Source organism: Panthera tigris, chromosome D2 (genome assembly GCF_018350195.1).
Source record: "Panthera tigris isolate Pti1 chromosome D2, P.tigris_Pti1_mat1.1, whole genome shotgun sequence".
Taxonomy (NCBI): Eukaryota; Metazoa; Chordata; class Mammalia; order Carnivora; family Felidae; genus Panthera; species Panthera tigris.
The window spans coordinates 52,143,371-52,158,903 of record NC_056670.1 but is presented as its reverse complement, the minus strand read 5'-3'; the positions used below and the strand labels follow the sequence as shown (position 1 = coordinate 52,158,903).

The 15,533-nt window shown below is 38.9% G+C and overlaps 2 protein-coding genes across 4 annotated transcripts in view; one reads left to right on the top strand and one right to left on the bottom strand.

The window, feature by feature from the left end:
- IDE (insulin degrading enzyme) overlaps positions 1-15,533 on the top strand; it is a 194,136-nt gene that overhangs the window by 7,562 nt on the left and 171,041 nt on the right. For 2 of the 3 annotated variants that reach the window (XM_042961097.1, XM_042961096.1), the window contains exon 2: positions 3,922-4,009. The gene's annotated coding sequence lies outside the window, so the exon portion shown is untranslated. Of the gene's footprint in view, positions 1-3,683; positions 3,810-3,921; positions 4,010-15,533 lie in introns of those variants that run through there. The other variant, XM_042961095.1, reaches the window with a different exon arrangement.
- Positions 11,902-15,533, bottom strand: part of KIF11 (kinesin family member 11) — a 44,632-nt gene continuing 41,000 nt past the window's right edge. The window contains exons 21-22 of the mRNA XM_007080096.3: positions 15,245-15,361; positions 11,902-13,322 (exon numbers count right to left, since the gene is read on the bottom strand). Coding sequence (XP_007080158.1) covers positions 13,191-13,322; positions 15,245-15,361 — 249 coding nt within the window. The 3' untranslated portion in view covers positions 11,902-13,190. The remainder of the gene's footprint in view (positions 13,323-15,244; positions 15,362-15,533) is intronic.

Here is a 15,533-nt window from a genome sequence, read left to right as displayed (position 1 = left end):
TTATTTGTTTCGTTATTGAATTGTATGAATTCTTTCTATGTTTTTGATATTAACCCTAATCAGATATATGATTTGCAAACATACTTTTCCCATTCCACAAAGTGTGCTTTCACTTTGTTAATAATTTATTTTGCTTTTTAGTTTGATGTAGTCCTACTTGTTTATTTTTTATTTTGTTTCTTTGCAAACACTTTGCTATGTGAAAGAAGCCAGACACAAACATCCCTGATGAACATAGATGCAAAAATCCTCAACAAAATACCAGCAAACCAAATTCAACAATACATTTAAAATATCATTCACCATGATCAAGTACAATTTATTGTAATATATTGCAAACATGGTTCAATATTCGCATATCAACAGGATACATCACTTCAAAAAGAAAAAGGATAAGAATCATATGATCATTTCAATAGATGTAAAAAAAGCATTTGACAAAGAACAACATCCATTCATGACAAAAATTCTCAACAAAGTAGGCTTAGAGGAAACATACCTCAACATAATAAAAGCCTTATATGAAAAACCCACAGCTAACATCATCCTCAATGGGGAAAAACTGAGAGCATTTCCCCTAAGATTAGGAACAAGACAAAGATGTTCACTCTCACCACTTTTATCCAATGTAGTAATGGAAGTCCTAGCCACAGCAATCAGACAAAAACAAAAATAAACTTTTGGGACTACAAAAGCTTCTGCACAGCAAAGGAAATAACAAAACTAAAAAGCAACTTATGGAATGGCTGAAGATATGTTTTTTAAATGTTTATTTGTTTATTTTGAGAGTGCACACAGGTGTGTGAGAGCAGGGGGAGGAGGAGAGAAAAGGAGAGAGAGAATCACAAGCAAGCTCCATGTTGCCAGTACAGAGCCCAACATGGAGCTTGATGTCACAAACCATAAGATCATGACCTGAGCCAAAACCAAGAGTCAGGTGCGTAACCAACTGAGCCACCCAGGTGCCTCTGAGTGAAGATATTTGTAAAATGATGTATCCGGTAAAGATTTAGTATCCAAAATATATAAAGAACTTATAAAACTCGACACCCAAAAACTAAGTAATCCAATTTAAAAATGGGCAGAAGTCGGGGCATCTGAGTGGCTCAGTTGGTTGGGCATCTGACTCTGGCTTAGGTCATGATCTCGTGGTTTATGAGTTTGAGCCCCACATTGGGCTCTCTGCTGTCAGCACAGAGCCTGCTTTGGATTCTCTGTCCCCCTCTCTCTGCCCCTCCCCTGCTCAAGCTCTATCTCAAAAACAAATAAAACATTTTTTTAAAAATTTTAATAAAAAAAAAGAAACCAAACAAATGAGCAAAGGGGAATAAAAAGAGAGAGATAAACCAAGAAATAGACTTTTTGAAAAGAGAGAGAGAAAGCATGAACTGGGGAGGGGCAGAGGGAAAGGAAGAGAGAGAATCCTAAGCAGGCTCCACTTCCAGGGCCAAGCCCGATGTGGGGCTCTATCCCATGACCATGAGATCATGACCTAAGCAGAAATCGTGAGTTGGAGGCTCAACCGATTGAGCCACCCAAAGTGTCCCAAGAAACAGACTTTTAATTATAGAGAACAAACTGATGGTTACCAGAGGGGAGGGGGGGGGGGTGGGGGGGGGGGTGATGAGGATTAAAGAGTACACTTATGATGAGCACAGAGTAATGAATAGAATTGTTGAATCACTATATTGTACACCTGAAACTAATATAGCACTGTATGTTAACTATACTGGAATTAAAATTAAAAACTTTAAAAAATTAAAAAAATAGAAAACAAGGAAAAAGCATTTTCAGAGGGGATGAGGATAAGAGCAGGAATCATAGCAATTGCTATGGAGTTTCTGTGGTGGCAGTAGCTGTGAAATGACAGGAGTCAGAATGAAAAGCAGCATCTTCTATGCACGGTGGCTCGTGGCACTGAGCCATAGTTTGGCACCCTTCTCTTTCATGGTCTTGGGAGCAATGATTGTGGAAAAGAAGCAGAAGGGTGTCACACGTGGAGGTGATAGAAGGCCAGCCACAAAATGAGTATCCTCTCATTGTTTTCTACCTTATTATACCTCCAAGGCTGAAAGTCTAGAACGCTTTTGCTACATTTTGATAGTCCAGCAGATAGATAATAGCTCCATTTTATAGATGAGAAGTAGGCTTAGAGAAGGTAAGCAATTTGTACAAAGGCACAGAGCTAGTAAACAAAGCAAGGATTTAATCTCAGATATGATTCTTTTTTTTAATGATTATTTATTTTGATAGAGAGAGAGAACAAGCAGGGGAGGGGCAGAGAGGGAGGGAAAGAGAACTCCAAGCAGGCTCTGCCCTGTCAGCACAGAGCCCGACGTGGAGCTCCATCTCACACGAGATCATGACCTGAGGTGAAATCAAGAGTTGGAGGCTTAACGGACTGAGCCACCTAGGCACCCCTCAGATACGATTCTTTTTTTTTTTCTTTTTTTTTAAGTTGATTTACTTATTTTGAGAGAGAAAGACAGACAGACAGAGCAAGTGCTGAAGAGGCAGAGAGAGAGGGAGAGAGAATCCTAAGCAGACTCTGCACCATCAGTTCGGAGCCCAATGTGGGGCTCAAACTGATGAACCATGAGATCATGATCTGAGCTGAAGTCAGACACTTAACTGACTGAGCCACCCAGGTGCCCCCCCTCAGATATGATTCTTAAACAAGAATTTTCTGTGATAAGCAATGGTAATGTATACGAGTACTATTTTTTTTTAAAGTTTATTTATTTGAGTGGGGGACAAAGAGAGAGGAGAGAGAATGCCAAGCAGGCTCCGGGCTGTCAGCACTGAGTCTCACGTGGAGCTCGATCTCACGAACTCTGAGATCATGACCTGAGCCAAAATCAAGAATCAGATGCTTAACCAACTGAGCCACCCAGGCGCCCCAATAATTGCACTGTTATTTCAAGCTCCATATATTTCAAATATTTCAATTATAGTTTAATTATCAATATTTTATTTTAAAATAAGTCATAGGCACTTCTTACATAAAGGATAGGAAATAGGCTTATTATTTGTCGTTACCAAAAATTCAGGAAAAGATTATTAGGCTTATCGATTCAATTCCCATTGATAAAAAGAAAAATCAGGGTGATTCTAAAAGGGTAGCTTTTGTTTTCACTATCCTAGTTTTGAGTTATCCAACCAAGTGATATATAATTCAGTGAGAAAATAACAAAAGACATTTAAAATTTTTCTTTAATGTTTATTTATTCTTTTTTTTTTTTTTTAACGTTTATTTATTTTTGAGACAGAGAGAGACAGAGCATGAACGGGGGAGGGTCAGAGAGAGAGGGAGACACAGAATCGGAAGCAGGCTCCAGGCTCTGAGCCATCAGCACAGAGCCCGATGCGGGGCTTGAACTCACGGACCGTGAGATCGCAACCTGAGCCGAAGTCGGCCGCTTAACCGACTGAGCCACCCAGGCGCCCCAATGTTTATTTATTCTTGAGAAGAGACAGAGTGTGAACAGGGGAGGGGCAGAGAGGGAGACAAAATCTGAAGTAGGTTCCAGCCTCTGAGCTGTCAGCACAGAGCCCGACGTGGGGCTCGAACCCATGAACTGTGAGATCATGACCTGAGCTGAAGTCGGATGCTTAACCAACTGAGGCACCCAGGCGCCCCAACAAAAGACATTTAAAATAATATTTTTAATAGAATATCTATGAAGTGTTTTCATGTTTTTCTCTTCTTTCTCTTCCTCTTTGGGAGAAAATGTCCCAAGGGACATCTGCTACGGATACTCCTGCTGACCAAAAGTCACTTACTTCATCAGACAATATGCCAAGCCTAGGTATGGCAACAAGGTTTTAAATTTCCTTCAAAACAAAAGCTTTTGAATAAGGGGGTCAGATTAAACCTAAGGAGATATCAGATTAAATTCTTATTTTCCTCGGTCTCTTCAGGTTCACATTGGGGAAGTATCTTGAAGGCATAGAAGGCGACCAGAAAGACTAGAAAAGACTTTTGGCTGCCAAGGGGCAAAAAGAAATGGTAAGTAAACATACAACAATTTTGTTTAATAAGAATAGAATAGGAACAAAATAAGCACACATTTGAAAAGGAGATCTCGGGGCACCTGGGTGGCTCAGTCGGTTAAGTGGCCGACTTCAGCTCGGGTCATGATTTCACGGTCTGTGAGTTCGAGCCCCCTGTCGGGCTCTGTGCTGACAGCTCAGAGCCTGGAGCCTGTTTCAGATTCTGTGTCTCCCTCTCTCTGACCCTCCCCCGTTCGTGCTCTGTCTCTCTCTGTCTCAAAAATAAATAAACGTTAAAAAAAAATTTTTTTTTTGAAAAGGAAATCTCTCTTGAACTCAGTCCACTATTTGTCTGACACGTTGGACAATGTCAATGCGAGATTACACAGATTCTGCTCCCACCTAAGACATAGAAATCTGTCAAAGAAAAAATGAGATAAACTACACAACTTTTCTTGAGCACATCAGAGAGCTAAGGTCTCAGGGCAGCTGAGTTCTCTCAGGAAAGACAGGACTTCCTAAGGAGAGACAGGGATGACCAGTAGCTGACCTGTGGTAAAGCCTGTGAGGAGGAGACACCAGATACCATGTAAACATGTAAGAAGAAGTCAGCTAAAAGTTTAAACAAGTTGCCAAAGGCTTAATATGAGCCAACAAGAAAGTATAGAATCTCTAGGAAGTGCAGACACAGTGGGAATTTGCACCCACTAGCCGGGTCTTCACAGACTTTACCAGGTGCTCAAGAGAGTCTGGAGGCTGGGCAGAAGACCAGAGACAGCCTACATCCATGATGCAGGCCCTGGGAAGGGAGGAGCCTTCACTACACGAGAGGCATGGAGCCCAGACCCTTCTTCCTTATAGACAAAAGCCACAGGGAGAAGGGCAGCACCATCCTGGCTCCTAGGTAACAGGTAAAGACCACTGTGATTGAGATAAAGGTGAAAACAAACACAAACAGAAAACATCCACTCCTAGGGGTGGGGCACGACACTCTTCCCTGCAAAGAAAGGGCCAAAGATATGGTCAGAGTTTGGTGACCCCAGGGAGGGACGGGATCACTGAGAAAGCCCAACTCCCCTAAGACATGGGACCCAGGGCCTGCTTAGAAGTAAGGCTGGACCTGCCCAACAGAAAACCCTCCTCAACCTCCACCCCAGCCAACAAACCCCAGGAATCAAGGCATAGCATCCTTCCCAAGGCAGAAGGGCAAAAATGTGCTTAGAGACTCTTCCATGGCTCAGGCACACAGGGAAGGCTGAAAGTGGAGAATAGAGCAGAAATATTGAGAAAAGCCCTCCAGCAACTTAGCTCTCTGCCCTCCCCCCATTACAAGTACTGAAAGCCAAAATTCTAGAGAAAATTTTGAAGGCATCCAGAGAAAGAAGACATTAAATGCAGAAAAGCAAAAATAGGAATTACCTACCAGCCCTCTTGTTAGAAACTGCAACCAGAAGACAAGAGTGACATCTTTAAAGCGCTGAAAGAAAATAACTATCAACCCAGAAATCTATACCCAATGAAATATCTTTCAAAAATGACAGAACAGAGAATTATTTAGAAACCAAAACCTGACAGAATTCATCACCAGCAGTCCTGTACTATAAGAAATGTTCAAGGAATTTCTTTAAGCAAGAGAAATATATATGGCATTGTAAACAAATGAATGGATTTACAAAAACAAGTGATCTCTGGAAATGGCTAAAATGAAAATAGGAAGACATTCTTTCTCTTATTTTTTATCTAAAAGATAAATGACACTCATTTAAAAAAATATAGTAGTAATGCGTTGTAGTTCTATTGCAAATATAAAAATAAAATGGAAACAACCAGAAAAGATGAGAAATAATTAAAAGTATGCTGTTGTTTGGTTCTTAAACTATACTTGCATCAGTATAATGTTTTTGAAAGTAAACTGATTAATTCAAGATGTATATTGCAAACCTTTGGACAACAACTAAACAGAAGTTTAATGGCAATAAAATAGATTCATAACAACATTTAATTAATTCTAAAAGAGGCAGAAAAAGAGGAAAAAGGGACAAAGAACAGAGGAAACAAACAAAACAACCAGCAAGATTATATATTTAAGACCAATAATAAAATTAAATGTAAGCGTTCTAAATAAGCTAATTAAAAGACAGATTGTCAAGGGCATCTGCATGGCTCAGTTGGTGGAGTATCCGACTCTTGATTTAGGTTCAGGTCATGATCCCAGGGTAATGGATGTGAGCGCCACATCAGGCTCCCCACTTTCTTAAGGTGGAAGATCACTAACTCAGACAGGAGCAATGTTAACTATGGTTGCTGCTTATTTTCAACAAATGCCCCCAGGAAAAAGGCTATATTCACTGAGCAAGGTCAGAGTCAGGTCAAATAAAGACAAGTACTGTGAAGGGGGGGGGGGTCTCCAGAGAATTGCCAGATAGGTCAAATAATGACAGTTATTTGAGAATGGTGTTTTCAGAAAGCCAAACCTATTCTACGCCAGTCAGTGGCTGCTAGGCTACTGGTTTTCACTATGATCGTGGGACTGTTGGTTTTCAAGGCTAATAAGAAGCTGGGGAGAGTGATGAGAATAGGTCAAGTTAAAATCCCACAAAGCTCATCATTCTAACCAAAATATAGCCTTTAAAAAAATAAAAAATAAATGCTCCTTGGATTATTCCAAGCCTTTGGTTTATTACAAGAATTCTAAAAAATTTTTCTCTTGACAAATTTTCTCAGTGTCTCCTTGCTTTTATGGAGGACTGTTTTCAGAGGACCTTACTCTACCATTCCCACTGACTTTACTTTATTCATTACTTTGAAGCTGTCATTCCATTGTCTGCTTCCTTTCTTTCTACTGCAAAGTCAGCTGTCAGCCAAATTGTTTTTCCTAGTAATGTCTTTTTTTTTTCTAGTTACTTATAAGACTTTTTCTTTATTGTTGGCTTTTAGCTGTTTGACTATGGTGTACCTAGGCGTGACTTTATATTCACCCTGCTTGAGATTTACAGAGCCTGAGTCATTCTCTCTTCTTCCTTTGGAGGTTCTAATTACATGTATGTTAGATCTTTTCACCATACCGTTTCTTTTGTTTCTGTGCTTTTGTCTCATTATGTCTAGTGTAGCTATTTTCTTCTAAGCCATCATCCACTTTTAAAAACTCCCTTTAGGGGCACCTGTGTGGCTCAGTTGGTTAAGCATCTCTTGGTTTCAGCTCAGGTCATGATCTCACGGTTCATGAGTTCAAGCCCCGCACTGGGCTTCTCACTGGCAATGCAGAGCCTGCTTGGGATTCTTTCTGTCTCTCCTCTCTCTGCCCCTCCCTTCCTCACTCGTGCACATGCGCTCTCACTCTCTCTCTCTCTCTCTCTCTCAAAATAAACTTAAAAAAAATCACAGAGGCACCTGGGTGGCTTATTCAGTTAAGCTTCCGACTTTGGCTCAGGTCATGATTTCGTGGTTCACAAGTTCAAGCCCTGCATTGGGCTCTGTGCTGACAGCTGAGCCTGGAACCTGCTTCAGGTTCTGTGTCTTCCTCTGTCTCTGCCCCTCCCCCACTCATGTTCTGTCTCTCCCTCAAAAATAAACATTAAAAAAATTAAAACAAATTCAGCAGTCAAAAAGAATGAAATCTTGCCATTTGCAACTATGTGGATGGAACTGGAGGGTATTATGTTAAGCGAAATTAGTCAGCAAAAGACAAATATCATGACTTCACTCATATGAGGACTTTTAAGATACAAAACAGATGAGCATAGGGAAGGGAAGCAAAAATAATATAAAAACAGGGAGGGGGACAAAACATAAAAGACTCTTAAATATAGAGAACAGAGAGTTGCTGGAGGGCTTGTGGGAGGAGGGATAGTCTAAATGGGTAAGGGGCATTAAGGAATCTACTCCTGAAACCATTGTTGCACCATATGCTAACTAACTTGTATGTAAATTAAATAAGGGGCACCTTGGTGGCTTAGTCGGTTGAGCATCTGACTTCAGCTCAGGTCATGATCTCACAGTCTGTGAGTTTGAGCCCCACGTCGGGCTGTGTGCTGACAGCTCGGAGCCTGGAGCCTGCTTCAGATTCTGTGTCTCCCTCTCTCTCTGCCCCTCCCCTGCTCATGCTCTCTCTCTCTCTCAAAAATAAATGAAAACATTAAAAAAAATAAATTAAAAAAAATTTTAAAAAAACAATAAATAAAATTACTTAAAAAAGTACGTATTGTATAACAAAAAAAATTAAAACAAAATTAAAATAGATTGTAACATTTAAGAACTTTTTTCCCATCTGCTAATTAATTCTACCTACAATATTAATGCCACTATGAATCAATTACCTCTTCTATTTTGAATGGATTTTTAGGCCAAAATCACATACAATGAATCATTTTAAGACTTACTGTTCTCATTTCTCAATATATACAAATATTGAATAACTATATTGAACTATTATATGCCAATTATGTCTCATGAAAAAATGAAAATTTTTAAATAAAGTACATAACTCAGTAGCATTTAATATGTTCACAATATTACACAACCATCACATCTATCTAGTTCCAGTATATTTCCAATATCCCAAAAGAAATCTACATACTTATTAGTCACTCCCATTTCCCCTCTCAATCAGCCTTGGCAATCACCAGTATGTTTCTATGAACTTACCTGTTCTGCATATTTTGTAGGAAAGGAATCATAATCACACAATATATGAACTTCTGCATCTGACTTCTTTCACTATATTTTCAAGGTTTATTCACACAGTATCATGTACCAGTATTTCATTCATTTCCATGGCCAAGTAGTAATCCATTGTATGTATATACCACATTTTGTTTATCCATTCATATGTTGATGGACACATAGGTTGTTTATAACATTTGACTATTGTGATAGTGGTGATATGAACATATATGTACAAGTATTTTAAGTGGATGATTTTTTTATTTTCTCTTGGATAGGTACCTAGAAAGGGAATTATGGGTCATACAGTAATTTTATGTTTAACTTTTTTATTTTTTTTTTTTAATTTTTTTTTTCAACGTTTTTTTTTTTATTTATTTTGGGGACAGAGAGAGACAGAGCATGAACAGGGGAGGGGCAGAGAGAGAGGGAGACACAGAATCGGAAACAGGCTCCAGGCTCCGAGCCATCAGCCCAGAGCCTGATGCGGGGCTCGAACTCACGGACCGCGAGATCGTGACCTGGCTGAAGTCGGACGCTCAACCGACTGCGCCACCCAGGCGCCCCTGTTTAACTTTTTTAGATACCATCAAATTATTTTTCTACAATGACTGAACCATTTTACATTCCCACAAGCAATATATGAAGGTTCCCGTTGAACATCTTCACCAATACTTGTTATTTGTTTTTACTATAGCTATCCTTTTGGATGTAAACTGGTATCTTTCTGTGGTTTTGATTTGCATTTCCTTGAAGATGACATACACTTTGATACTTTCAAGATTCTGTATTCAGCTTTAGATAGTTTGAATATATAATGTCTCTCATTGTGAATCTCTTTGAGTTTCTCCTGTTTGAATTTGTTAAGCTTCCTGGATGTACAGATTCAAGTGTTGCAACGAATTTGGGAAGTTTTCAGGCATTATTGCAAGTATTTCTGCCCATTCCCCTCCTCTCCTTCTGGTACTCCCTTTTTGCAAATGTTGGTATGATTCATTGCACTCCACAGGTCTCTTAAGCTTTATTTAGTTTTTCCTTCATTCTTTTTTCTTTCTGCATTTTGGATTAGACAAATTTCAATTAACCTGGGTTCAAGTTCACTGGTTCATCCTACTGCCTCCTCACATCTGCTATTGGAATCCTCCAGTGTTTTGTGTATGTGTATTTTCATTCCAGTTTTAATACTTTTCTGCTCAAAACTTGTGTGGCTCTTTTTTTTTAGTTTCTTTACTTATATTCTGTATTTGTTGAGACATTGTCCTCCTGAATTCCTTTAGCTCTATGAGTGTATTGAGACAGTTCATTTAAAGTCCAATGTTTGTGTTTCATAAGGGATGGTCTGTATTCCTTTCTTCTGTAAATGGGCCATACTTTGTTCCTTTGCATACTTCTTAGCTTTCTGTTAAAAATTTTTTGGTATTATAATGTGGTTTTCTGGAAATGGGAGTCTTCTTGCCTCAGGGTTTTTGTTTGTTGTTGTTTTGTTTGTTTGTTTGTTTTGTTGTTGTTACAGCTGTGGCTGTAACCGTTTGTTACTTACCTATTCTCGAGTATCGATTCTTTGACTTCTGTAGTCTCCGAGGTCTCTTTTTGCTTGCATAGTAAGCTGACAGATTTCCTTGAATACCAGTAACCAAGAAATAAATAAAACAAGAAGTAAAAAAAAAAAAAATTAAGGAAAAGAAAAAAAATCCTTCGAGTCTTTACAGATTGACTGTGTTGGAACACACCTTCAGTGCTTAGCCAGGCCATTTAAAATCTGCCTTAGTTTTCACTGCTTGTGCTGAGCCTAGAGATCAGCCAGCAGTGAAAGCTTAGGGTCTTCTCTAAGCATGTAAGTTGGCCTGGACATGAGTGGCTTTCTCAACTCCCCAGTATACGTAGTCTTTGAAGGCCTAATTTCCCTAAGAAACTCTCTCCTTTTTTTCCCTCTCAGGCTTTACGTGCTCTGTTATTTACCTCAGCTGTCATTTTTTGCCCCAGGTAGCAGCAGGGCATTCATTGGCCTTATATTTTTGAGAAATGCCTGCCACTTTTCCACCCTGAGTTGTGAATTAGATGAAACAAAGGCAAGTGCCTTGCTTCAGTCCTCCAGATTGCCCCAGGCAGAACAATTTTTTGAGAACACGAGGTCCTTTACTCCTTCAGGACCAGTGAACAGGGTCCCCACTCGGAGAATGTGTGTTTGCCATCTGTCTTCACCAGGGAGCTGGGAAGGGGAATGGAGCAAGAGCAAGTAAAATAACAAAGATTTCCTAGTGTTTTGCCTTTTCTTGATTCAGCATTTGCTTTGTTGCTATAAACCTAGTTCTGACAAAGTTGTTTCTGAATGGTTTTGCCTCAGGAGGAATGAGTCCTTGAAGCTCCCGATTCTGTTTTTGCTGATAGGTTTTTTTTTTTTTTTTGAGTGCTTGATATTGTATATGAAAACCTGTAAAGCTGATTTAAGGCTTGGGATGTTAAAATTCTCTGGTGATCTGGGCGCACTTGGCTAGCTCAGTCAGTGGAGCATGTTACTCTTGATCTCAGGGGTTGTGAGTTAGAGCCCTATGTTGGGTGTGGAGCCTACTTACAGTAAAAAAAAAAAAAATTTAATTTTTAAAAAAATTTTTTAAGTTGAGTCATACGTTGGGTGGCTCAGTTGGTTAAGCATCCAACTTCAGTTCAGGTCATGATCTCACAGTTCTTGGTTTCAAGCCCCGCGTCGGGCTCTGTGCTGACACCTCAGAGCCTGGAGCCTGCTTCAGATTCTGTCTCTGTCTCTTTGCCCCTCCCCTACTTGCACTCTAATGTAAAATAAAACATAAAAAAATTCTCTAGTGATTTATTTTTGCTTGTCAGTTGCATTAGCATTCCTAGGTAACTTTAAAATGTCAGAGAACGGATGACTTAAAGCTGGACTTCAGGCCCTGTGAGGGCCACTCTGTTTCTCATTAATCCCTTAGAGTACAACTGAAAGCCTAGAATGTTTACCAAGGCCCTTCTTCCTTGGTGGTGCCTGTGTGGAAGTGTATTTTAGGAATTTTAGAACTTGCTGAACTCTGTAAATATAATACATATTAGCTACACTCTATTTTCAAAGTTCTCTGGGTTATAGGCAAGAAATTAAGTGTGGAAAAGACTCAGCACAAATTGGAGCCAACAATTTGTTTGTCAAGTAGAAATGAATGCCTTCTTCATCTTATCGTCAATGGAAGGAGTGAGGTGAAAGAAATAAGTAAGGAAATAAATAATAGGGCAAGCAAGTTAATGTAGAAACCAAATTTATTGATGGATTTACTGAGGGCAGATTATTTTCTTAGATATTATCCATAGGTTATGTTGACATCTGATTTTGCAGAGAAATTGTATCATTATTTTTATTAAGATAATTAACACTTCTGAAGGTAAATTTAGTTCCTTGAAGTAGCACGTTTTCTAATCTCTAATAGGGCTTGGCTTTACTTAGCTATCACAATCAAATCTCTCTAAAGTTATGCACTTAAGTTGATGTGGTCACCAAATGTTTTCTTTGTGTATATTCCTTCTTCTACTGTGCTGATTCTTCATGCTGAAAAATGTCCACTTCCAGAAATTTGGCTGCTAGATCAAAACTGTCAGGACCCATCTAAGGGTTAAGATTTCAGTAAAGAAAAATATACATATACATATTTTATTATATACAAAGAACAAAGTTTCAGATGAAGGTAAACAAGAGGATAGAAATTATCATCATAATTAATAGCTTCAAAAAGCCCTTTTAAATCACTGGGACCTCTGCCCAAGATACAGGCCACATAGCCATTAGTCAGAGCTCTTGGTAGTTCTCCCATAAAAGTAATCTATATTCTGGAGAAGCTGGCTTCTTACAAACTCTGTGGGGGCTAATGTGTTAAGGCCTCATAAAGAAAGGAGTGCTTCTTCATCTAGGGGGAAACAGACTAAAAATATTGAAGGAAGGAATGCTTCTAGGGTTATGTTCATTGTTGATAGTAACTTTAGGCAGAGCCACAGAAAAGTGTTAAAGACTTCTAGATAAAATTCAGGCTATCTCATAATAAGAATAGATACCATTTTGTAGCTCTACAGATGGTTTGGTCGCAAATGAAAAAGGAGAAAATGAGCTGAGAATGCAGACTGGAAAAGTCTAGGGAAGGAAGCAAGCAGATACAGACATAATTCCATCGTATCAAGAAAAGAACGGAGATGGTCCTTCCCAAGACCAAGTTGGCGGTATTCACCTACATAAATTCAAGCCTAGAACACTGCAACTTTTATATATGTGCTGCCTAGCGATATACCAGAAAGGGCTATTTTATATCAAAAGCTAAAAATACACATTTACTGAATGCAAGTCTCAAATAAAACCCAACTTAATGTACAGTGAACTACAAGAATGACAGAAAAATGGGCAGACATATTAAAGTCAACTAAATTTACAGTATTGCCTTGATATTTTCCATTCGTTTTTCATCTATACATAAGGCTCAAGTTCTGGAGTTATAGGTTTTATTTTTCATTTTTCTTAAAAATAAAATGACCAATCCTCAAGTTAACTAAAGATTTATCTGGGCTCGTAGAGGTAATCTGCTCCTTGTAACAGAATGCTCTGTAGTTTCTTCCACTTTAGACCTCTCCACTGAATTAATGCCCCTGTTTTCTTTGTCTTTTCCATGTGATTTTTTATGCTGTGAATATTAAGGGAAGAAATTAAGTCAATAAAGTAACATTTTACTTTACATATTACAGATATGTTATTACATAACATAATACATATCAGTTACACTCTATTTTCAAAGTTCTCTGGGTTATAGGCAAGAAATTAAGTGTGGAAAAGACTCAGCACAAATTGGAGCGAACAATTTGTTTGTCAAGTAGAAGCGAATGCCTTCTTCATCTTACCATCAATGGAAGGAGTGAGGTGAAAGAAATATTAATTTTCTGCATGATTTTCCAAGACAAAATTATAGATTTTACTATAGGGCAGTGGTTCTCATCGGGGAGCAATTTTACTCCCCAGAGTACATTTAGTAATATCTGGAGACATTTCTGGTTGTTAAAATTGTAAGGTGCTACTGGCTTCCAGTGCGGAGAAGCCAGGGATGCTGTGAAACGTCCTGTAATAACAAGACAGTCCACCACGACAAAGGATTATCCAGCTCGAAATGTCAACAGAGCTGCTATTGATAAATCCTGCTCTAGGAAAATGAAGATTTGATATCATGCAACAACAGGCAATTCTATTTTAAGCAGAGAATCTGATATATGGCTACCTTGAGGTGTTTTTTTAAGCTGTATTTTACCTTTTCTTTTAAACATTTCATATTTCTCACTTGGGAATTGTATTTCATTGGAATTCTCATACTTGCCCATAGAGAGCTTTAAGAGACCAATGACATCCATTGCAGACCCAGTCATCTATGCTGAGACAAATCATACATCAACTTTAGAATTTCAAACCCAGAAAATTTCCCCACATGAGACTGCTATCAGGGAAAACATAATTTTCAGACTTCAGCTGAAGGTCTAAAATCCAACCCCAAATCTTTTCTGGTACTGTAGGGACTTCCCTGCCACAGCTGAACCACTGAGCCTCGCCTTCAAAATATCATGAACGGTAGTAATGAAAGGATTTCCAACCAGAGATTAAGTAGTCACTAAGGTTCTCTTTTCTTAAGTTTCCTTCTTTCCTTAACTTTATAAGACAGAAGAGAGGGCTGAAAAAGGGAAAGAAATATATTTAGAGTTCTCTAACAGTAAAGCAAAAGGTAGGAAGGATTTGGGGATAAAATTACCTTGAGGCAGACATAGAGGAACTGAACAGAATCTAAGCTAGAAGTTTTAACCAGCTTACATGGGGGATGGAGAATTTTTAGACCTTGGTGGGAAGACCCCTGCAAGTCTATTAGATACAAGCACATACATTTATCACAAGCAGCATTTCAACTGTAAAATGTAGACATCAATGTCTTATGTGGGAAAATCCCTCCTTTACAGACTGCGTCTAGGCTCATGTCTTCAAAACAAAGGGAAAAGTACTGGGCAGTTTATAGTGCCATGCTCCCAACAGTGTTGAAAAGGGGTTAGGAAAGGTTACAGGACTTAAGTGAGCGAGATCAAGGCAGGTGAGGGGCTCAGAAAACATGGGGGAATCCTTAACAAGAGAAAAGCCTCAGGTAGGAGAACTAAAATAACGTGAGAGGCCTTCAGTCTCTCAGTCTCTTAAACCTCTTGGCCTTCAGAGTCTGAGTATGGGCAGAGATAGGCTCCAGGACGTCCATGTCAAAGGTGGAGGGAAGAGAGAAATGACTGCTCTTCATATCCATCTGAGAATGTAGGAAGTGGAAAGGGGATAAATACAATAGCTAAAGAGTACTATCTGGGGATGGAATGAAGTCAAACTTTGCCTCCATTTATCCCATAGAAAACCCCTGACCAATTATCAGATTTGTGTAAATAATTTAAATCAGAAAAGTTAACAAGCTATCCCAAAGGAATGACAAAATATTTTTCGGTTTCACCCACCAAGAGTAGCACTTTCCTTCACACTGTACAGCCACTGACTTACATCAGATGTGGAAGGATTATCTGACAGGATATAATCAGGTACCTGGAAAAATGGAATCCCACCACTTGATGAACAATCCACGCTAGCATCTATAGATGGCTCTTGACTTGGAGGTTCTTCTATTGAGTGCCCTAGAACTGACTTTTCTTCATCCAAGTCCTAAAATAAGAAGGTAGACTAGTGATTAAGTCCAAGGACTTAAAAATCTTCACAAAAGTAAATGCAGTTTTCTTCTTTGAAAATAACGCAACATCCATTGCATAAAAGTTAAACCTCAACAAAATTCGTAGAAAGTCTAAAAAATAATGAAAATAATCCCAAATGTTTTCTC